The 24,978-nt window shown below is 39.2% G+C and overlaps 1 protein-coding gene across 2 annotated transcripts in view; it reads left to right on the top strand.

The window, feature by feature from the left end:
• Window positions 1–21,480, top strand: part of frmpd1a (FERM and PDZ domain containing 1a) — a 64,293-nt gene extending 42,813 nt beyond the window's left edge. For both annotated transcript variants that reach the window (XM_088342576.1, XM_088342577.1), the window contains 9 exons: window positions 2,328–2,423; window positions 3,557–3,682; window positions 3,805–3,924; window positions 4,826–4,962; window positions 5,051–5,270; window positions 6,909–7,091; window positions 9,403–9,547; window positions 10,804–12,021; window positions 15,949–21,480. In XM_088342576.1, coding sequence (XP_088198702.1) covers window positions 2,328–2,423; window positions 3,557–3,682; window positions 3,805–3,924; window positions 4,826–4,962; window positions 5,051–5,270; window positions 6,909–7,091; window positions 9,403–9,547; window positions 10,804–12,021; window positions 15,949–19,019 — 5,316 coding nt within the window. In that variant the 3' untranslated portion in view covers window positions 19,020–21,480. The remainder of the gene's footprint in view (window positions 1–2,327; window positions 2,424–3,556; window positions 3,683–3,804; window positions 3,925–4,825; window positions 4,963–5,050; window positions 5,271–6,908; window positions 7,092–9,402; window positions 9,548–10,803; window positions 12,022–15,948) is intronic.
• The last annotated feature ends 3,498 nt before the right edge of the window (window positions 21,481–24,978 follow it).

Here is a 24,978-nt window from a genome sequence, read left to right as displayed (position 1 = left end):
CGTGATAGAGGTCGTTCAGTCGTTTTTTTTTCAGACATATTGTTGAAATCCCTGAAGAAAACCGCAGGCAAACCAAAAGTAATGTGTAACCTCATGCAAAAATGGCACTACAGATCAAATATTTTTTATAATGTAAATATTTTCTGTTTTATGCATGGCGAGGTAGGAAGAGTCTATTTTATTCTTATTTTTATTTACTTTTCAATTTTGGGATTATTAGTATTCTAAATTCCATAATTAAACTGTTGGCATGTAGTGGCCTGAGCTGCTTAGCGTAAAATTTGGGCTATAAGGCTCACCTGACTATAAGCCGCACCAAGTACATTTTCTTAAGAAAAAAAAAAACATTTTATACCTACATAGGCCGCACCTTACTCTAAGCTGCATGTGCCCACATTGTAACATGACATATTTACATATAAAGACAGTACTCAGATAGAGTTTTGATGATTTACAGTACCTCAACCCCTTTACGTTCCAGACTTTTGATAAACAAATGTGTCTGTACTATGTCACCAGTCACTGAAATACATCATGCCATATATCATTGTAGAGCTTAAACTCTTGGGATTCATAATATATTTCCCATCAAATATATATGATGAAGAGAAAATATTAGTCTGAAATAAGATACCCAAAAACTATAAAGCCAGCATAACTCACCAGTATGTACCCAGGACCGCTTCTCAAATGTCCACTAAAATGGCTTTGTTACATTAAGGACAATCAATAGAATCCAACTGTGTAAAATGTTTACTCCAAATCACACATTAACCCCGACAGATAAATAAGACTCCTTTTTGTAATCCGTTCCTTTTGCCACCTTATTTCTGTTTACAAATAAACAGACTCGTAAAATTATTCCTAAAATGGTAGTTAGCACTCCCCTTTCGATTGACACCTTTTCTATGATGAGGGTTTTTTCATGCTAGATTTATTCATGCACAAAGCACAAAATTGCATTAAACTTGCGTCTTCTTCGACACATATTCCACGTGTCTCACTCCTACCTTTACTGCTCGGGTGCCCCTGGTGGCCGTTCGATAAAATGCATAAATCACCCGCATCGTTTTATAAGGCCACCCCTTTAGATAAAGTGCATAAATTGGCCGCATCGTTGTGTAAGCAAGCCGCAAGGTTGAAAGCTAAGGAAAAATGGTTGCCACTTATAATCCGAATATTACGGTACATACTAAGTATGTGATAATGGCCGTACTAACGTACTGTAAGGCTATTATCGTGTTCAATATAATTTCAAAAACTAGTATTTTTTCGTGAAACTATTGCAAATAAATTTGATTTGATCTGCGGTTGGCGGCACAGTAGCGCAGTGGTTGTAAATATGTGTAACCCATGTATAATATGTATTTGCAACTGTATATTTTTGTAATGTATTTATTTGTATTTATTTTAGACACTTATTCTGATATGTCTTGCACATGTGAACGAAAAATGAGGGGCGGAACAAACGTGGGGTGCCGGGTTTAAGTGGGGACCGCTAAAGGTGAGGGACAGACAAGGAAAGAAGAGGGGGTAAAAAGTTGGTTAAAGAAAAAGGGGTTGCGTCAGTAAATGTGTTCATCTGATACATTTTTCCCACCCTTACCTTTGGAAATATACACTTTTTTCCTTGGATTACTTTCAACGGGACCCAGACTCTGCAGGTCCGCATCAAACTTTAAGTACCGGTATCATTTTCCATTCATTTTGCCAGCTGTTTTTTTTTGGACTGTGGACTTAAATGAAGGACATTTAGTTTCAATTGCGGGACTTGAAGTCGGGTTTGGGTTAATTTTGTGTTTGTGTTACATGTTTAAATGTGGGCGCATGCGGCTTATATACCGGTGCGGCTTGTGTATGTACAAAATCGGTTTACCTCTTTACATGTGGTGGGTGCGGCTTATAATCAAGTGCGCTTTATAGTCCGGAATTTATGGTAATTATTATCAGTAATACCAGGTAAACAAATATGTAAGCAGCTCAAAAGAACAATTGTTGATTATTAATACTCAAGAAGTTTCAAATCTAAATTTCCAATAAGTAAACTATTTGTAATCAATGTATTGTATCAATTAGATTTTTCTTAGTTTTATCGGCTCGTGGTTGTGCATTTTCATTTTATTTATCAACCTAAATTAACTAAAAGTTATTGTTTTCTTTGAAAAAAGAAAAAAATCAGTTTTACATGTTTTAAAATGTTCCCTTTTACTGTGTCACCTCAAATACATGAATGTTTGTTTATTTGAGTTCATATTGTAAATCTTTGTCAATTCACATAGCGCATGTTTATATTCTTTAATTTACCGTCATCCTTTTGTGTTTTGCAGGGCAACTCACTGCTATTCCTGCCTAATGTTCTGAAGGTTTATCTGGAGAATGGGCAGACCAAGGCCTTTAAATTTGAACCCAGCACAACTGTAAAGGTACAGACTATACAGTATATCCACATTTTTGTCTGGACAATGCATGTACTGTACTTTACATGAATTAAAAGTGAAACAAACCTTACCTATCAATAAAAACATGTTTACCACTAAGTATGACTATAGGACTGGGGTTGTCACGTCATGTCACAGGACAATCAGGTTGAAACAGAAGCATGCACTGAGTGCTCAAAGGAAAAATAGTTCTCTTTTTGAATATTTTTTCTTTTAATGTATACATGTTGAACGCGATTAGACTTCTAATCATATCATTCTAAATTGTTTTTTGTTCCCCACCAAAGTAAACAGCTTGTCATGAATTGCTAATTGCCCTCACCTGCGCTGACTCGTTCAGCTCAAGCTGCTCCTCGTTTCCTAATTAGTCCTCCTATTTAAACACGTCATTCTCGTTGACTCCTGGTCAGTCCGTCTGCGAACCTCAGCGCATGTAAGGCAAGCACTTTTGACTCTGGCTCCTGTTTTGATCCCGACCTGTTTCCTGTATTGTTCACCGATGCCAGCTCCATTCACCTGTCCCTGCTACCCGTGTCCTGATTCTGTTTCCTCTATCGATCCCTGAGCCAAGCTCCATTCTCCTGTCCCGGCGACCCGTGTCCTGACTCTGTTTCCTGTTTCGATCCTCGATCCAAGCTCTGTTCTACTGTCCCGGCTACCCAACTTGTTCCAATCTTCGTTCACGCCCCGTCTTCCGTCCCGGCTGCCTGACTTGTTCTGATCTCCGAACCCGCTCCCTCCAGGCTGCCCGACTTGTTCTGATCTCTGACCACGCTTGGTTCGCGAGGGCTTCCCGCTCCTACTGGCCAGCGAGACCCAGATTGCAGCCATTTTTTCTCACGCCCTGATTTCCCCAATCCCTTAATAAAGCATTGTGTGAAACGTTACGCTTTTGGGTCTACTGCCTGTACCGGTCGTGACAGCTGGATATTTCCAAAATTCTAAAATGGTTTTAGTTACCAGCATTCTTTTCAGGTACTGGTACTTGTGTTGGCTGCTTTATTCCTGTTTCACAATCCGAAACTGGAATAAAAAAAATACCCGTACCTGAATTAAATATTTTTCTCTTAATTCTTATCTTGTCATTTTTAAACCTTTTTCTTTTTTTCCCCAATCAGGACATTGTGATGACACTGAAGGAAAAACTTTCTCTGACAAGTATTGAACATTTCTCCTTGGTGCTCGAGCAGCTATACAGCGTTACAAAACTACTTCTACTGCACGATGAGGAGAAAATACAACAGGTATTTCGCTTACTACACCTATTACCCAGTTCCCCAAATCAAAACACGAAAAGTATTTTATGTTCAAGCAACCAATTGCTAAGTCATATGAATTAATACATGTAACTTTGGTCTGAGTTCAGGTTGTCCAGAAGAAGGAGTCCCGTGACTACAGATGTCTCTTCCGTGTTTGTTTTATTCCAAAGCTACCTGAGACTCTGCTTCAGGATGATCCGACTGCTTTTGAGTACCTTTACCTGCAGGTATATTGTGTAACCGCTGGTGTGTCAAACATACAGCCTGTAGGCTGGATCAGGCCAGCCAATAGATTGAATCCAAGACAACGCTGAGAGAAGGGCAAGAGCAAAGAGGCAAAAAACGGCCACCCTTTTAAATATGTCCACCTGATGCGGCCAAACCCAGACGCCACTGCCAAAGCAACTTAAGTGTATTTCCTTGTTTCTTTGTCTCTTTCTTTCTCTCTCTCTTTTCTTGTTATTTTGTTCACTCTTTTTCCTTCTGTCTTTCTTTCTAGATATCTCTCTGTGTCTTTCTCTTTGTCTCTCACTCTTTCTTTAAATCCTTCTCTCATTCCTCTTCCTCCACCCTCCTCTCTTTCTTTCTCATTTTCACTGTCTTCCTTTCTCTTCTTTTTCTAACATTCTCCCTTTTACTTTCCCTCTTCCTAGATATCTTTCTCTCTCTCTGTCTCTCTCCCTCTAACTCCCTCTGTCCTTCTCCCCCTCTTTCCCCCCTTCTTTCTCTATCTCTCCGCTAAAGTCTGCTGTGCAAAAACAATTAAAATCGTTTCATAAGTTTATTACAGCGCTTGGTAAAATGGGAAGACAGTATCGGCACTAGGACTATAGTATCTATCCAACGGAAGAACTATCAATAATATCAATATTTGTATTAATCTCCCCACCTTTAATTCATTTCGCTATGAGCATTGGACTTGAACTCATTTTGAAACAAATCAAAGAATGTTACAACAACTTTTGTGTGAGGCCAATGTGTGCAGGCCATTGCTGTACTGCACAAGCCCCGGGAGCTTGTCTTCAATGAGACTAAATAGCCTGGCATCATTCCAACCTGTTTAGGATAAAAGCAAATGCGTGTAAATCAAGAAATATGAGACGGCTGGTGTGTTGCTGTTTGTTTTAGGGAGTGAATGATGTACTGCAAGAGCGTTTTGCAGTGGAAATGAGGTGCAACACGGCTCTGCGGCTTGCCGCACTGCACATCCAGGAGAGGTTGGCGAGCTGTGGACTTTCCCCAAAGACCAGTCTAAAGATAGTCACGTAACAATACAACCATTATATATTAATTTGATTGCTGAGCAGACAACGGCATTTTCTTACCTTATCTGTGTTCATGTGTGTGTCCCAGTAAGACGTGGGGCATCGACAACTTTGTTTCATCTACATTGCTGAGAAATATGCGAGAAAAAGATTTGATGAAGGCTATTAACTTCCAGCTGAAGAAGATCCAATCGCAACATGATTCCAAACTGAGGGGCCTGACAGTCAACCAAGCACGCATAAATTACTTGGAAGAGCTGAGTGAGCTTAAGTCTTACGGTGGGAAATCCTTTAGTGCAACTATGATGGTGAGGGAATACAAATATATGCATTATTAATCGTGTTGTTTTTAAGTACCATATTTATTTGTGTAGCCAGATGAGAACTTACACATGTAGTTTTACGGTAGCACAATTCCATATTTTGAGCAATAATTGATGAATCGAAAACTATTGCTGACCTTATTTGCACAACATTGGATGCCATAGGATTCAAACCCAGATCACGGTGTTAAAAGCACCAGATTTTAACCACAACATCATTAGAGTTATGACAAAGGAAAAGCCGTTAGATATTATCTCATCAACACAACTCTGTGCCACATAACACAATGTTGTAATGGGGCATTATGGGAAAGATTTCAGCCAATGGTTGTAACACGTGATATAGTATGTAAAAGTAATGTGACGATAAGAGAAAATCTAATCCCTTTTCCTGCATCATTGATTGCCCTAGTTGTCTAGTGTAGTGTTTCTCACAAACCTTTTTTCAGTGGGTTGCAGGCTTTTTTCTTCCCGAAAAAAAAAGGACAAATTACTGAATTACACTCCTTAACAGTAGATGGCAATAATTCCCTGCTCTATCCTTTTCCTTTTCAATCGGGTCATCCTGATTGTGCTTGAGGACTACATCTGGTTTTATTGTGATTTTTTAGTTTTTATTTCCCTTTTTTTTACCCTTAATAATTGGTTCCAAGAAAGTAAATGATTAGGAAACGTGGAAAACAGTGACAACATTTGAGTCAAAGTAGTAAATGATAAGGTACAGTAAATGGTTTATTAGGTTTTATTTTTATTTCTTTTTCCGGTTTATTAATCTTTATAATCTACATAATTTATATTTTGGGTTTGTTTTTCATATAGTATATGGCTCTTTTAAAGTAATTTTAGAGGTTCACCTTATATGCGAGTATATATGGTACTTGAAGTCATTTTGGTTTTGCCAGTCGTTTGGTATCTTGGAAAAAAAAGGTGAATATATTTTACTGGCTCTGCTTTAAACTGCACAATTGTTTCATTCAATAAATATGAGAAGTGTTTTTTTTTTTTTTCAATTTAGGTCAATTTGTCATTAAGGTGTAATGGTGGGTCCTTAAGTTAGACCATTTGAGGACAACTGGTCTAGTGGCCCTTTCACTGCCATGATCTGGGTTTGAATCCCATTACCTTGACATGAATCTAACTCAAAAATTGGAAATGCCACGTGCCATATGAGACTAATTTCTTAATATTTTTCTCTTTGCTTTCTTTTTTTTAAGTTGTCAAATAATACACACTGTCTCTTTATTCAAAAATAAAATTGAAAAATATATTTCGTTATTCGGAAATCAATATAGCACATCGACCCATTAGCTGAACCGCTTATCGTCAGTAGAGTCACAAGGGTGCTGGAGCCCATCGCCAGCTGTCTTCGAGCAGTGGGCAGGAGACACCCTGAACTTGTTGCCATCCAGTTGCAGGGAAATATAACACATGATTTATTATTATGTACAGTATGTAAGTAGGGTATGTGAAAGTGGATGGATAGGTGTACATATTTGTGTATGCATGTGTGTAATGAATGTGGGTGTGAGTAAATGCAACCCAATGTTAGTTAGTTTCTAACTGCATTAAATATAGCTGCATAAACAATTTATATCGGTAACAAGTCCTCTCCTCTCTCTTCAGTTACAGGACAGAGAGTCTACAGTAACACTGTTAGTGGGAGCCCGATATGGAGTGAGTCAGGTGATCAACAACAAACTAAGCATCCTGTCCACGCTTACTGAGTTTACCAGTATCACACGTATCGAGCTTGTTCCAGAATCCGACAAAGTTGGCTTGATCAAAATATACCTGCAAGACATTATGGTAAGATATGGAGGACTGACTCATCAAGTGTACGTGTTTCCATGATTTATGTAGTCTGAGATTGCAGGTGGGAGGGCAAGTCCAGGCATAGTAACATATTTGAAAATAATAAACAATAGCAACAGTTTTTTTTATGTTTGGGATTGAATGTTTGAACAATTGGTTTAACAGTTGAATAAATGCAGCTCTACATCTTAACAGACTCACCACACTAAGCAAACTGGAGTGGGAGCCATGATTAAAATATGCTTTCCTCAATTGTCATACTGCTTCGAAATGGATAAAAAAGAAATACGAAATACGAGTTTTATCATTTAGTAAGCAATAGTATCAGATACAACTACAGGCTGGGCCTATTGAAGCTGAGAACATACAGAACCTTATTGCCTTTAACATGAATATGTTCCTCTCCCTTGGGAGGTGTGAGAAAGGGGGGCGGGAGACTGAAAGGTCTCGCAAACCCTAGTCATAGGGTCACTAAATGTGAGAGGGTGTGGAAGTAAAGCGACTGAGTGGAAAAAAGAGGAGATTGGAAGGATGATGACTAATAGGAAGGTTGATGTGTTTGTCTTCAGTGAAACAAAGATGAAAGGAAAGGGTGAATTACAGCTTGGAGGTATGTATGGTAGAAAGTCTGGAGTTACGGGTGGACATGCTAGAGAAGGGGTGGCTGTGCTTGTGAGTGAGAAAGCAAAGGAAAAACTGGTTGAGATTGATATGTGTGTGCGATTAAAGTGGGGTGTGGAAGTATGGATGATTATCAGTGCATTTGGTTATTGCAAATACATTGTTTAAAAAGAGGGACGTGAAATAGTATACTTTTGTCAGTATGGATGGTGGTGAGATGGTGGACAGAGCACTGATAGATTATGTGGTGGTTAGGGAAGGGATGTTAAGGAGATTGTTGGATGTGCATGTTTACAGAGGTGAAATGTTTTTTTTATGTGGAAGGAAAACTGAGAATAAATAGATGTATAGATGTGGAGGGCTAGTTATAGGAAGAGTGCGAGGAAAGAGGTAATAATGTCAGAGTTGATTAAGGCAGAAAAGGAGAAAGAGTTTTAAGAGAGGATAGGGGAAGAGTATGAACGGATTTGTAGAAGAGAAGTGGAGAGTGTGAAATTTGAATGGAAGTGGTTTAAAGAGGCAGTGTTGAGGAGTACGAAAGAAGTGTGTGAAATAGGAAAAGTTGGTCGAGGTATTTGGAAAGAAAGTAAATGGTGAAATGATGAGGTCTCAGAAGCTGTGACAGAGAAGAGATGTGCCTTCGAGGAGTGGCTTCAAGAAAAGAGCGGTGATGCGCATGAAAAGTATAAAGTAAAAAAAAGGTTTGTAAAAGCGGTAGTGAAAGCAGCGAAAAGGGAAAATAATGACTAATGGTGTTGAAAAATAGGAGTGAAATTTGAGAAAAGGAGAAGTGGTCTGGAAAGAAGTGAAAAGTAAGAGGGAGTCTGGAAAGAAAGTGAAAGATAGGAGATGCTGAGGATGGGAGAGAAGTGGGAGTCGAGTTAATCGGTGGTATAAGGAGAATGCCCGTGTTCGTCAATTTAAATGTGAAGCCTGTGGAAGCATGGGATGTGCAAGAGGCAGTGAAAGAAATAAGAGGGGGAAGACGCTTGGGTTGGATGGTTGTACTGCTGAATGCTTGAAAAAAGGTGGCACGGCTCTGATTGACTGGTTAGTATGCTTGTGAAAGTATGCTTTTTAAGTGGTGTGGTTCCTGTTGATTTGTGGCATGCATTTGTGGTGCCATTGTATAAGGGTAAAGGTGATAAGTATGAATGTAGCAATTCGAGAGGTATAAGTTTGTTGTTAGCTGTATGGAAGAGTCTTGATTAAGAGAGTAAGAGCAAAAACGGATGAGGTGGTGATGGAGGAGCAGAGTGGTTTCAGGAAAGGAAGAGTACGTGTGGATCAGGTGTTTGCAGTTAAGCCAGGTGTGTGAAAAATATTTGGCTTTCATGGACTTGGAAAAGGCGTAAGACTGAGTCGATAGAGAGGTGTTGTGGCAGGTGATAGTAATGTATGGAGTGGGTGAAAAGTTGTTGGAAGCATTAAAGAGTTTTTATGTGAACAGCAGAGCATGTGTAAGAGTAGGGAGCGAGACAAGTGAGTGGTTCCCTATGTTGACTGGTGTGAGACAGGGGTGTGTGATGTCGCGATGGCACAATTTGAAATAATCAAAAAAAATATAAAATACAGGGAAAACGTATACTGAACGTTGATAGGTATGTATCTACCTCCTGTTTCCTAATTGCGTTTGGATCCCAGTCCCCTCTGGCATGACAACTATTTTTTTTCCCAACCTCAGCCGATTACATTACTCCTGGAGACAACCGCAGCCAAGGATATGTCATGCTTAATATCAGGATACTGTCGAGTGTTTGTTGACCCCAACATTAACATCTTTTCCTGGAGGGACATCCCAAAAAAACACAGAGTGTCTGCTGAAGAAGGTAACAAAACGTTTCATGTCAAAAAATCAAATGATGTATTTTACTTAGGCCTGCAAATAACGGCTATGGGTGATTTAATTGTTGACTTGTCACCGACTATTGATACGATTAGTTGAATAATCAGATAAATATTTTTTTTCTTCAATTTAACTTGAAGTTGATTTTATTTTGTGGCAATGCTAATTAACACAAGAAAAATGGGTACTGTGAAAAATAAATCTTTTATCGAACATACTGTGAATTCGTACAAAAAAACAAATAAATAATAAATTAAAATCCAGTAAACATTTTTATCCCTGTGTAGTGTAAACCGGGAAGAGGCACATCACCCTCTTCCTGGTTTACACACCTGGTTAACAAAAGCAGTAGAACAGTAAATAAAACAAATATTGTGACTATTGTGTGAGGCACATTCTGTTGTCAACTACAAAGTCTGTAACAAAGGTACTGAACGATTCTCAATAGTTTTAAATCAAATGGTTTTAACAACTGTCGTTTGTTCCTCGGACTGGACGCATTTAATTCAATATACCGTTGTCAGGTACAGTCATGCATCCAACTTCTTTGAATGTCTGCGGAAATGGCTTGGTTCCATGGATAATTCCTCAGAATCCAACCGTGTAAAATACTCATTCCAAAACACTCGATAATGATAACAGATAAACAAGACTCCGCCTTAAACATTACTTCTTTGTTGGATGTTGCTTCTTGTAATCCATTTGTTTTGCCACATTATTTTCATTTACAAATAAACAAACAATTCCCATGATGAGGGTCCGTTCATGCTAGTTTCATTCATGCACAAAGAGGAAAGTTACATTAACCTTATTTTCCTCTACACATATTTTCCATATGTCTCACTTTTACCTTGACTGCCCTGACGCCCCTGCGGGTGTTACAAAAAAATGCATAAACAAAGCCCTATGATTGCATAAGCCGCAGGGTTGAAAGCTCTGGAAAAAAGTTGCGGCTTATCGTCCGGATTTTACGGTAGCCTCTTTATTAGTCCTTTCCCGGCTAAAATGCTCCAAAACTAGAAGCTGTGGTATGCGTTGTTTTTGATGCCGCCACTTCTGTATATTTATTTTACTGCTCCAGAAAGAATATGTGTCTCTCTCTTTCTATCTGTTGGAAAAACGTGTCAATAATATCGACAAAAGTCGAGAATAAAATTCATTGCCGTCTATTACTGTTATCCCATTAGGCCAGAATTATAAAACTTGAGTTTTATACAAGATTTTACCTTCTGTCCACAGGTTATGTATCCCGTCGGGGCAGCGATTCTGACCACTCGTCTGACTTGGACATGGATCCACTGGTCCCCCATCCGTCAATCAGTGCCAAACGCCGTCCACGTTTAAGGTCTTCCTCAGACCCGGAAGCTCGGAAAAAAAAAGCTGGGCACGCAAGAAAATCCAAGCATGACGGTGAATTTCAAAGTAACAAACAATCAGACAAGAGGCCAAAAGACAACAATGTTGACACAGAAACCAAAACCTACCCTCCAGAATGTGACAATGAGTATAAACGTATTAAGGAGAAAAATGCTCAAAATGCTGAACCAGATCATAAATGCGTAAAACTTGAAGACAAGCAAGGTATAGAAGCAACAGAGGACCAGCTCTCGCTATCTTTTGGTACCAGCCCTTCAAGTGACTCTCTGGACTTACTTGAAGAAGACGACTTAATTTCCTGCGCCTCATCTTCCATGCATCTCACTGCTTCACCCCAAGATTCGGCTCAGATCTTTAAAATTCATCCATATGCGCATATACATTTGGAGAACAACTTCCTCATTCCTCCCCCTGCTCATTCCCATCCCATTCTCCACCTCACATCCTTTAGTAGCGACGAAGGCAGCAGCAGCAGACCCGATGAGATAGTTGACATCCAACACTTCGACGCGGCCCCTGACTCTCTTGACATTCAAATTGCCAAAAAGTCCACCAGCTCTGATGCTGAAGACGATGCCACATGTTTTACAGAGCTCTCCCGCCTTGTGGACCTCCTTCCCAGTCCCCCGGAGGCCAGTGAAGATGAAGAGGCTAAAGAAAAAGATTTAAAGAGAAAGAGAAATGACATTATGGGGGACACTTTAAGGAGATTATGTGAAGCAGCATACACAACCAGGGCAAGTAGTTTTAAGGGAAACCCTGAGTCTCCGACCATGTCGTCAGGTTCTTCTAACTCAGACTTTGTGTTCAACTTTGACCAAAAAGATGCCAGCTGCTACTACAAACTGTGTTCCAACATCACCCCTGACAGTGCTCGCAGCCTCAGCCAGCCTGTCAACAACACTCAAAAAGGAGACGAGGAAAATACAGAGGTCAACCAGCGTCAAGCTAACGAAGTGGACTCGGCCCCCATCCTGCAGCCACCGCCCGGCTTCGGCGACAGCAGTTCTGATGACGAGTTCTTTGATGCCAGAGATGGCTTCACGTCACCTGACCCGAACAGAGGCGTGGACCAGAAAGGTGATCTTGTTTGCCTAATGAGGTGTTCTACTCAGATAGTGGGATTGTGTGTTCAGAATCACTTAATTGTGTTTTCAGTTGGATTTTAAAAACAGATATTAATCGAATAAAGTTAACAAATATTGTACAACAACCACAGTCAGCACAATATATTGAGTTAAAATGCTTTTTTTGTCATCGTAACTACATGGTGAGACATTGTATGCGATGTTGTTAGACCTGGCACTCCAGGGGAAAAATATAATAGACTTTGAATGAAAAAAAAAGATCAAATATTGTCAGGATAAATAGCCAAAAATTCAACACATGTGCAAATGTTTTTATCTTAATTTTTATTATATATATATACACAGGACTGTCTCAGAAAATTAGAATATTGTGATAAAGTTCTTTATTTTCTGTAATGCAATTAAAAAAACAAAAATGTCATACATTCTGGATTTATTACACATCAACTGAACTTTTTCAAGCCTTTTATTATTTTAATATTGCTGAATTTGGCTTACAGCTTAAGAAAACTCAAAACTCCTATCTCAAAATATTAGAATATCATGAAAAAGTATACAAGTAGGCTATTTAACTAATCACCTGAATCATCTATTTAACTCGAAACACCTTGCGAGGGTTTCCTGAGCCTTAAAAATACTCAGCTTGGTTCAGTAAACTAAATCACAAGTATGGGGAAGACTGCTGATCTGACTGCTGTCCAGAGGACCATCATTGATACCCTCCATCAGGAGGGTAAGACACAAAAAGAAATTTCTCAAAGAGCAGGCTGTTCACAGAGTGCAGTTTCAAAGCATATCCACAAAAAGTCTGTTGGAAGGGAAAAATGTGGCCGGAAACGCTGCACAACCAAGAGAGATGACCGCAGCCTTAACAAAATTGTGAAGAAGAGCCGATTCCAGAATTTGGGGGAGCTTCAAAGACAGTGGGCTGAAGCTGGAGTCCAGGTATCAAAAGCCACAGTTCACAGACGTGTCCGGGAAATGGGCTACAATAGCCGTATTCCCATGGTCAAGCCACTTCTGAACTCAAGACAACGGAAGAAGCGTCTGACTTGGGCTATGGAGAAGAAGCACTGGACAGTTGCAGAGTGGTCCAAAGTCCTCTTTTCAGACGAAAGCAAGTTTCGCATTTCATTTGGAAGTCAAGGCGCCAGAGTCTGGAGAAAGGCTGGAGAGGAGCAAAATCCAAGTTGCTTGAAATCCAGTGTGAAGTTCCCACAGTCAGCAATGGTTTGGGGAGCCATGTCAGCTGCTGGTGTTGGTCCACTGTGTTTCATCAAGTCCAGAGTAAATGCATCTGTGTACCAAGAGATTTTAGAGCACTACATGCTTCCATCTGCTGAAAAGCTCTATGGAGATGGGGATTTCATTTTTCAGATTGATCTGGCACCTGCCCATAGTGCCAAAACCACCAGTAACTGGTGCACTGACCATGGCATCACTGTCCTTGATTGGCCTGCTAATTCCCCTGACCTGAACCCCATCGAGAATTTGTGGGGTATAGTTAAAAAGAAGATGAAAGACACCAGACCTACAAATGCAAATGAGCTGAAGGCCGCTATCAAAGCATCCTGGGCATCAATAACACCTCAGCAATGCCACAGGCTGATTGCCTCCATGCCACGCCGGATTGATGCAGTAATCCGTGCAAAAGGATTCCCAACCAAGTACTGAGTGCATCAATGGACATTTTCAAATGTTTGATTTAGTTTTGCTGTTATAAAATTATTTTTTTACTTGGTCTGAGGAAGTATTCTAATATTTTGAGATAGGATTTTTGAGTTTTTTTCAGCTGTAAGCCAAAATCAGCAATATTCAAATAATAAAAGGCTTGAAATAGTTCAGTTGATGTGTAATGAATCCAGAATGTATGACATTTTTGTTTTTTTAATTGCATTACAGAAAATAAAGAACTTTATCACAATATTCTAATTTTCTGAGACAGTCCAGTATATGCTGTTTGAATTGTGAAAACCAGGAAGAAGTAATAAATGAAGCACTGTTCGTAATTTGATGGCGCATCAAAGTTTTGCGATCGGTTTGCCTGGTGACCACTTGTTCTACCTTCCACAACCACTGGCATTGACCTGGTTGAGTGTGTTTTCGGTCTGGCAGAGAAGAGCTTAAGGGCGAGTGTCCCGCAGAATTTAAAAGGCCCTATTGACATCACCGAAACCACCCGGAAGGTGGGGGCGTATCCTCCCTCTGCATCTATTCCTGTTTGGTTTGTATTGTAAGCGGACAAACTGCTCAGTTAAAAGAAAATAGATTAACGATTTTGATGCCAATGGGCTAGTTTTATGCCAGGTACACCTGTGTGAATAAATCTCCCAAAACAACGCATTTAATAATCAAGGTTTGTAAATCATCAATCATCATCACCCCATGAGTCATGACACAAACACAGCCATAAGTCTTTTAATTACAGTATAACACTTTAGTAATTTGAATCCTTATGGTAAACCTATCTAGGTATGTCATCTTTTGGAAATGGAACTTTGTTGTTTGGATGCACACTTATGAGCACTTTCCAGCAGGGCATAGTTACCCTAAATTTGCCTGCTTTAAATGCATTACAGCAAACTTAAATTGTTGAAAATAAATAAAAATGGGGGTTGAGTTTTACCAAACACACCACATAACCCCAATATTGTTTCGTAACCATTTTAATTCATTTCGTAACTTTTGGCATTTGATCTTAAATTATGCTTCAGTCCATATTTGTGACTTCCAACACTGTAAAGTGATTTTGAAAGACACTTGAGTACTATGGAAGTACAGCTTTCATTTGTCAGAGCCCCCAAAATTCAGTGACAGTGACTTTTGAAACGCTTGTGTGGATTCCAGAAGGTAGATTTGAACACTTAAAATGTAACTTGCAAGTTTATCATAGTCTTAAGTTGTTTTGGCTAGTATGATAACAAGATTAATTATTTGTTTCAAATCAATTTCAGCTGTATTATGATTTATTTCGCTTACATGATTGCCACATAGTGATTTTGTCTAACTTCATGGAGTACACGATGTGAGGGGATTTTGTGTTAAATACTGCACATTGCACTATAAATTAGTTAGGACACATAAAAGTACGCTTAAGGGCAAAACCCCAATAAATGAACCTTGAGGACTGAGTGATCACCATTCAAAATGTTCCATTCTTAACAACGAGTTTGTGAGTCTAAAGTAATTCATGTGAACCCAATGCAAGCAGTAGCCTAGAGTTTTACTCAATTCTCACATAGTTTTGCCTGTGATTTATATATCAATTCTATGATGGTCTAGCTACAAGAAATTCCCCAATAATATTTTCAAAGGGAAAATTATTTTTTAAGTATACCGAGTATATAAATGAGTAAACGTGTTGTTAAATGTGCATACCGCGTGTTATTTACCTTTTGAATAATTCTTAGCAAAACACAAAGATCATGCAGTTAATGTTTTACTGACATCTAGTGGTTAACATGATTATCACATAGCTTTATTATAAAGTTGGTATCAACAAAACCGCAACACAAACGCACACACGTGAAATATTTCCAAGCACTATCTTTTAAATACTTTTGAACATTAATCCTGACATTATTCTGTTTTGTTTTTGTTTTTTTGTTTGTTTTTCAAGCCTTTAGTACTGTATATATTATGGATTGCCATACCTAATCTCGCTGCAAACAATGTTCACTAAGTTGTTCTCAATGACAAAAAAGAAAATTGTCATTCTAAAACACAAGGTTTCACATGCTTTGGAAAGATAACTTAATTTCAAAAAGTCCTATTTGAAACTTTTACATTTGATCTTCCAGTACACAGATACACTTGTGGATCTGAACTACTGTTGTAAGTGGTGTCAGATATTTAAATAGTTGAACTCTTCACAATTGATTCCAAAACAAAGGTTTTTGGTCTTTTATTTTTGTTACAGAAAATCCCACTGAGACAAACGTGGATGTAATGAGCTCTCTCCACCTCAGTAACATCAGGGTGTCTGTGGGAGTTGTAAAGAAGGACGGAAAAGCAGAAGAGGAGAGGCAACATGGTGACAACGAGGAAGGGGGCAAAAAGGCATTGGATAAGCTAAGGAAAAGATCCCGTAAGCGGCGTTCTTTTGTGGAAACAGATTACACCTCCAGGGTGTCATATCCAGGCCACCCAACAGAGAGGCGGGACCGGGTTCAATCCATGAGCAGTAGCATCTTAATGGAGAAAAGTAGTGATACCCTCTTACAGATCTTCAAGCCAAAACCTTTGGAACAAACCAATCATCAAAGTCCTGCGATCTTCTCATTGACTTATTCTGAAGCAGAACCAGCACAGCTCGAGTCAAAACCCATTCCCTCTAATATTGGAACCAATAGGCAAACTCAAGATTCTCTGGCATCAGGAACCAAGAATAGGAAACAAGAAATGGAGATGGAACCTGATGCCATGGAGTCTAAATATATCACCGATCATGTTGAGTTAGCATCTCCCTCCATTACTGTTGTACGGTGTCATATCGATCCTGAAACGATGGAGAGTCCTGATTGTGTAGGTGAAGGACCCGAGAGAGAACGGGACCAGAAAAAGATTCAAGATGGTGAAGCACAGGCTAAGGAACGAATTGTAACAGAAAACAACCCTTACACTTCACCGTTGTTGAATAAAGAGATTGTCCCTGCTCAAAATTTACATGCAGAAGATGATGTGCCTGAAACTGATCTAATGCTTTTATCATATAGTCCCCCACTTTCTCCACCATCAGCAATTCTGCCCCCTTTGCCAACTGGTCACAAATCCCTAAGTGACTGCTTACAAAGGGAAATCACAGGAACCTCAACCAAAGTATCCTTATTCAACCACGAGAAGACGATATATGCAGTAAGCAGCTCACAGTTAAATGGGGAAATTATGACACATAAAGATGAACCTAGTGGCATTGCTAAATCAACAATTAATGTTAGCAATGATGTTACTGACAGCACGAATTTGGATGTTTTTGATGACAAGGACTTGACCAATACTAATACTGGAAGTGATGTGGAAAAAGTTGATCAGGCATCCGCTTTAACATGTTTGGAGGGTGCCAATTCACCTGCAGGAAAGGGCCTATCTGACTTGAGTATGAATTCTCCCAGCAATCCACAATATTCTCACACTATAAACTCCATCACAGCTAAGCTAAGAGTTGCTACTAGTGTCATGAATCCTACATGTCAATCAGGGGTTGGATTGAAACTTGAAGATTCGCATGCTTTATGTATGAGTGAAACTTTAGATGAACAGAGACACACATACTCTTCTAGTAATTCTGCCATTGGCCAAGATCTTAGCAGAGAGCCTCCTCTGCCAACACACTTTATCTTCCGGTCGTGTTCCCCCAGTATCATGGGCCGTTTGTCAGCCTCCACACTTAGAGGGAAGATTCAACAGTTGCCTCTTTATTTGTCACGCTCCCACGAGACCCTACACCAAGTTGAGTGTGAAAGTGAAGCCCACAGTCCAGTTCTGGACGGTGGTGAAAACACTAATATGTTACAAATTGTAGAAAGTAATGATGTCACAGAAATGCCAGAGGAAAGGGCAGAGGTGGTGGAGTCTGATGATTCGGATATAACAGTTACAGGTTCTGAGGCAGAGTGTGAGTTTTTTATTGAAACATCACCCAAAAACTGTACCGTAGTGTCAGAAATAAAAGAAACGCCAGTGAAGATCGTATTCGACCATGACACTGCTTCCTTGCCTGTTCTGGTTGAACCCAAACTACAAAACAAAAATAGATTCCTTCCTGAGCATAAGAATCATCTGAAGCCAATAACCCAACCCCCAATTTCCATGATCACTTGCTTTCAAAAGGATTCTACAGGCCTTACAATGGACACTCCTGGTCCTATAAAAGTACCTCCAGAATCCATGATGAGTGATACAACTCCTGTTGAAAGCATTCCAGGTTATGAAGTAAGCACTTTTTCACCACACAGAACTCCATTTGTGGTGACTACACAAAATCTACATTTTCATAATAAGTCACAAACTGTGCCAAGGACCAGCAGTGATAGACCTTTAATGGGTTTCTGTCCAGCAGAACTGCCCCATCAAGAAGGGATCATTCAGAACTTGAAAACAGAGATCGGGTGCACTTCTGTGCTGACATCGAGATGTGAGTCAGTAGTAGAGGGATTCAATATGGATGTTTGCAGTTGCCAGAAAGTTTACACCAACTGCTTCAGCAGGGAAGGCAGCTTTGATGAGGACTTGACTGTCTATGAGTTCTCATGTCAAGGAGGTGGTGAAACACAAAATGCAAGATTACCACTTGTGACTGATCATACAACCTCCTCTCTTCTTGGATCTCATACAACACACTCTTCCTCCTATCCACAAACCCTACCCTCCTCCCCAACATCTGAGATTGGTCATCTCCCGGCTCCAATTTCTGAGGCCGAGCATCTTCACTCTGAAACACATGAAGACACCATCAACCGCCTTAGAAAGCAACGTTACCCAGAACCTCCCTCTGGTTTCCAAGTCTTACGCGAGGATGTGGATCAGCTCCTCTCCATTTTGGAAAACAGCAGTGTTGACCGTTGTGCAGTTGGGCGAGGAGGTTGCCACCCAAGGGAAATGTGTGCGTCCCACTTTGCAGAGAACAAGCAACTGCTCCAAACTGAGGCCAGGCGATTGACGTCTTGCTGCCAGAAAGTAGTAGCCATTGACCAGAGTCCAGAGAAAATGCTCCATTCTCTGGCTGACAGTTTTCAGACGTTGGTGGAGTTGGCAGGGACGTGCATCTGGTTTTCAAGCTGTGACAGATGTAAGCCGAGAAATGCAGAAGCAGTCGCCGGTTTGCAAGATGTAGCCCGTTCATTCAAAGACTTCTGCCTCGCAGCAGAGAGAGCTGGCAGAAATCGTAGCTGCCACGATTTGAGCACCAAGCTGCTAGCCAAACAGTGCACTGCACTCACTGCATCTGTCTTCTGCCTCACTCAAATCTTCCGTACGCTCACGGCACTGTGAGGGTAACACCCGCTTGTGTAAAACCCCAGCTGGCATGTCCATGAGTGAAACAATGAAGTGCATGTGTTTACTTACTGAATGGTGTGCACAAACGATCTACAGCTCGCAATCTGACTAAGCAAAAATGCTTGTGTTACATTGTAGATTTGTACTTGAATGTAAAACTTTGATGTATGGCAAATTCATCTGAAAGTTACTGCAGTTTTTTATGGCATAATCAAGGAACGCGACGTATTTTGCGTTAATTGTTTACATGTTTAGCATTACTCTCAGGAGTTTGGGCTTACAGTAGTGGTGGTTCTTTTAGTTTTTTTATTTCCCTATAAGGTCCAAAATTATACAATACAATAAGGGAAATACAATAGGTCATATTTCAGAAAAAGTAAATGCTACCCTGTATTGGAAAGTTTTAAGTTTGCCAACTTTCTTGGTACAATATTGTCACTTCATATTGTTTGGCCAAAACATTTACTGAAATGTGTACTGCAACTTACATACAGTATTTTTTTATTTAAGACTTTTACTGAGAACTTTATTGAATGTTATTGTTTACAAAAACAGTCAAATATAACTCTGTGAAAGTATACAAATGAAGCCTCAAAGTGGTTTTATATAGCATTTTGATGAATGATTGCATCAAAGATAAATTAACGGTTAATCTTAGGGTGTGCATTTCTTTAAATAGTGTTCTCCAATTTGCACGTACAATTTTGGTAACATTGATATCAGGTCAAGTTGTATTGAAAGTTTTGTAGACACTCAGAATAAGTGGATAAGACATCAATGAAATTTGTGGATATCAAGGAAGTGCAACATGATTGGCCAATAGTCACAATGATGTCAAAAGTTTATAATAGTTAAAACAACAACATTGCATGCTATGCAAATTTATTTGCAGGTGTCAAAAAATAAAACAGAATAAACTTCTCAAGTACTATTTGGGATACATATCTCAACATTGTAATTGTATTGAGGCAGGAGTTATTCACTCAATTTTTAAATAAGCTCGCAAAATGTAGACATTCAAAATTGGCAAAGTTGCAAATGAAAGTTTATTATTTGTGGCATAACGAAGTGGAAAGTATGAAAGCTCTTGATTGACTACTTAGCAAAAGGGGAGGTAGCATTTTAACACGATCCAACACCTCATGCAGACTACGCTCAAAAAGCAGTCATTTTCGGTAGTATATTATGCAGATTATGGTTAATGGGTGCTAATGCAATTACTATCTCTTTATTTTAAAACTTGACCAAAATGATCAGTCAACGAGTTCTTCCAGGATAGCCATTTTGTACACTCAGGATTTACGAGCTGACCCAAACATCTATGTTCGAATCTTTATTTTTCTTTACTTTGATTTTAATGTTTGGCATTGAAAGTATTAACTGGTTTATTTTAACAGTTAAGTGAATGCAGTTTTACACCTGGACTCATCATGCTATACAAACTCAAGTGGGAGTTATGAAAAAAAACATTTTTATTTTATTTTTTGTCTTAATTGTCATACTGGTTTGTAATAAATAATGAATAACAAACTTTTGATAGAAATGACCTAAAGACTCGCTTCTTTTTCTGACATACTCAGAAATTTATGGCGGGCCGAATTAAATCGAACGTGCTGGGTCCAGCCTTTAAGCAGTTTGTTTGACATGCCTCCAAATACAATATTTGTATGTCTTTTCAGATCTGCTACTTTTTAATGTCTGCAAAAAAATCTCAAATTTTTTTAGTTTTATTTACTCAAATATAAAAATGTTCCCCTGGCCCGAATACATATTTTCGCTATATTCAACGCAATAGTCTTGTTAGTGTCATTAAACTAGTAAAGCAATTAATATCTTGTTTGCAATAAATATGTTTTCTTCGTTGAGGTAAAAATAAGCACCTATTTTCTCATTTTGACAAAACTGTCATTAACACTAAGTATATTATATTAAGGGCAGTTTTCAACAATGAGCTAATTATGATCAAATTTCATGTCCCAACGGAACATAAAAGGAGTTTTTCAGTTTCTTTTTCAACATATCATTTATGATGTGAGTTCAGAGGACATCAGTTACATTCGGTCATTGGGCAAATATCCATTACCCATATATGAGTTTTTTCTTTTGTGTTTTTTCCTGTGTTTTTTTATTAACAAACACGTGTATGCTCATTGAAATCGAACATGCCCAAAGAATGTTTTCCCTGCAGATGTACTAAGAACACATTAGTCACTCCTATACAATGGCCCTGTACCTGAACACTGTACTTGTAAAACTCTTAGCGTATCATGGAATGTGACTGGAACTGTTACTTTCATATCAAAGTAAATGTTTTTATCATTATCCTATGTGCTTCAAAAGCATGTAGTTAAGCCATATGTGTGTTATTGTATCAGGGATTGCGTCTGAAAGGCTGGATTGACCTGTTGCCCTTGCTTTGTACTGCTCTATTGTATTAAAATTACATTCAAATGTATTCTTGAGTTATTTAGGCAGATTGATTAGGAATTAATGAGAACCACAGGGCATAGTGCAAATGCAATATTTTAGGGTTGAAGTAGATGAAGATTTTTTACAAAATTTATCTTCAAAGAAAATACCTTTTAATTAGTTTAGCCTTGGTGTGGGAAAGCCAATTTCTTTTTTGTGACTGTTTCTCAAAAATGAGAAAATGCACATCAAAGATCTTTCACTTTAAATGACTGCAGCGTTACTCAAATATGGTTTTTGTCCTATGATGAAATGCTCTAATTGACCAGTAGCACTGTCAGTTGACAAATGCTGTTTATTTATTTTTTTTTAATTTAGTTTAACTCACCAAGACTAAGAAAATGTATGTATTTACTTTTATCCAAAGGGTCCGTACGTGTGCTTGACATCCTTCAAAACGATGTGTTTTTAAGGTTTGAAAAGTCCTTGAATTTTGGGTGAAGTCGTTGTAAAAAGCTTGAAAGTGTTGCAATGTTTCTCAACAAGTCTGCTTAAAATGACACCAGCACTGGCATCCGGTGGCTATGCTTTGCCATTGCATTTCTTTTCCCCTCATGATTTACTGCAGCAGGAATAAGTTTCTACAGCAAAAGGACAGGTGCATGTTACACCTAAACAGGGCACTATGAAATATGTATTAATGTAAGGATGACATAAATTTTGGACATTTATTATGTGCCATGCAAAAAATTTAGGTAGCGTTTCCCTGTGGTAAATTATAATGGGAAGAAAACTTCAGCAACTGAATTTGTAAAATACATTGTACTGTCATTTTTACCTCACATTTATATGGGGAAAGATTTATCTCAATATGAATATATTCATGTTTTATCTTAAAATCACATTTCTTAATGATTGCACTTGCAAGTGTAAAAATAGCATGTGTAAATCGCAAATGTATTTGCTGGTGTGCAAAATACATGATTTACATCGGATTTCTTATTTTAATGATACCGGAGAATTGAAAAATTGGCTTCCAAAGTCCCTGAAAAGTGCTCCAATTTGGCCATTAAAAAGGTGTACGAACCCTGTACACAGGTACCAAAATACCCCTTCTGTAAAACTATTTTCGGGTTTGACAAAAAAAAAAACTGGTTTATGAAAGTAAAAGTTGTTGGTTTTTCTATGAATTTATATAGTAATTTTTGCGTCTGTCAATAAAAAATGCTATATTCTTGATACGTTTATAGTTTAGTGGTTAACACATTCGCTTGATTCGCGAAAGGTCCCCGGTTCGAGTCCGGGGCGGAAACATGTTGCCCTGGAGAGGGATGGAAGCCACTAGGACGTACTTTCCAAAGACACACCACAGCAAATGGTGCCCCGACGACCCGAGTGGTTAAAGGATCCAAACAACCAATAAGACAGCCAAAATAAAGAATCAATGAATTTTGAACTTGCGAAGAGAATAGGAGTGGTTTGTACAAAAAAAAACCCTCTCAATGCCAAATTTCCAAAAACCCTCCCCTGAGCCCTTTCATTTGTTTAAATATTTTGGGTTAGATTTTCTCTAAAGGGGTTGAAAATCAGATCAGAACCAAAGTCTGCATAATAAATGGTAAATGGTCTGCATTTATATAGCACTTTTCAAGTCACCCAAAGCGCTTTACAATGTGCTTCACACTTACCCATTCACACACACACTCACACACCAATAGTCTGCCATGCAAGGCGCCTACCTGCTTATTGGGGTCATTAAGGATTCAGTGTCTTGCCCAAGGACACTTAGACATATCACACGAAGGAGCCGGGAATCGAACCTGCGGTCTCTAGATCCCAAGACGAGCGCTCTACCTCCTGAGCTAACAGTGCATAATAGTCTAAAAAACAATCAACAGTGAAGGATAATAGTCAAAATAATGAACATCTATTTTAAAATATTAAATAACAATGAAATGCTTTGCTCTTTTGTTGATCTTTCCCATTGTTGACCAACGATTGTGTTCCATATTGTTCATACGGTAATTTATTTTTATGAATGATTCACAGCATGGTATTACAAAAATCGGCAGGTAAGAGAACAAAGCAAGAACACTTTTTTAACACCACATTGATATCTACAGCTGTCACATTTTCTTTTCAGAAAGAACCTTCCACTGCGCAGCGTTTGCTTCTGTCAGCCTTATGGTATGTGGTTAAAATAGCTTAATTCACGAGGAATTACCAGGTCAAACTTGTTTGAGATTACATTTTACAAACATTGTGTCATTTTATTATGTCATACCAAAAATGGTCACTTAAAATTGTGGCTCTATAAGAAATACCAAACATGTTCTGGTGTTTTGAGTCATATCTATTTTGTTGGCTTATAGTGAGTGACTGATTGTACCATATTTTCCGGACTTTAAGGCGCACTGACAAAAAAAAATGGCCAGAAATGTTAATGTGTATTAACATATTTGCAAGCATTGATCAATCAATGTGTTAAACCGCAATCCTAACCTCTAAGCCACTAGGAACATGGATGGTTGTTCACAAGTACATAACATTGAATTGAATAGGGATAAAACCCAGATAGCAAAAGAGAGCACCAAATCCCATCCACTAGACCACTAACTATATACTATATAATGGAGTACTTCAATCACAAAATCCTTAAGATTCATCACCAACTCCATCAAAACCTGTCTGCTCCCTCCCCATCTGAATTTCCTTCTCCTTGTCACTTCTTCTCCACTTTTGCTCCACCCACGACTGCTGAATTATCCAACCTCATACTCAAATCCAAGCCCACCACTTGCCAGCTCGATCCCCTCCCTTCATCCCTTGTTAAATCCTGCCTCCCTTCCCTGCTTCCTCTCATATCTGCCATTATCCACTCCTCACTCTCTTCTGGTATTGTCCCATCACTTTTCAAAACCGCTGCTGTTACCCCTACACTGAAAAAACATGGTGCTGACCCCAACAACTTTGACAACCTCCGCCCCATCTCCAACCTTCCATTTATTTCAAAAATACTAGAAAAAACTATTGCTGCTCAACTCCACTCGCACCTGTCCCTCCACTCTCTCTATGAGCCCTTTCAGTCTGGTTTCCGCCCCCGCCACAGCACAGAGACTGCCCTAATCCGTATTGTAAATGATCTCCTCATAGCATCTGACTCCGGTTTAGTCTCCATCCTCATCCTTCTAGACTTGAGCGCCGCCTTCGACACAATCTCTCACCCTATCCTCCTCAATAGACTCCCCTCCATTGGTCTCACCCATACTCCCCTCAGTTGGTTCCATTCCTACCTCACTGGCCGCACTCAGTTTGTCCAGCTGAAATCCTTCACCTCAAAGCCCTCCCTAGTCACCACAGGTGTTCCCCAGGGATCTGTCTTAGGTCCTCTTCTCTTCATCGTCTACCTCTTGCCTCTTGGTCATATCCTCCGCAAATTTAATATCCACTTTCACTGCTTTGCTGATGACACCCAACTCTACCTCTCCTGCAATTCAAACTCCATACTCCCACCTCCCTCCCTCACCTCTTGCCTTTCCAAACT

This window comes from Urocampus carinirostris, chromosome 8 (assembly GCF_059441175.1).
Source record: "Urocampus carinirostris isolate Australia breed hairy pipefish chromosome 8, RoL_Ucar_1.0, whole genome shotgun sequence".
Classification (NCBI taxonomy): Eukaryota; Metazoa; Chordata; class Actinopteri; order Syngnathiformes; family Syngnathidae; genus Urocampus; species Urocampus carinirostris.
Note: the sequence above shows the minus strand (reverse complement) of the source record. Positions and strands in the feature narration are given on the sequence as shown.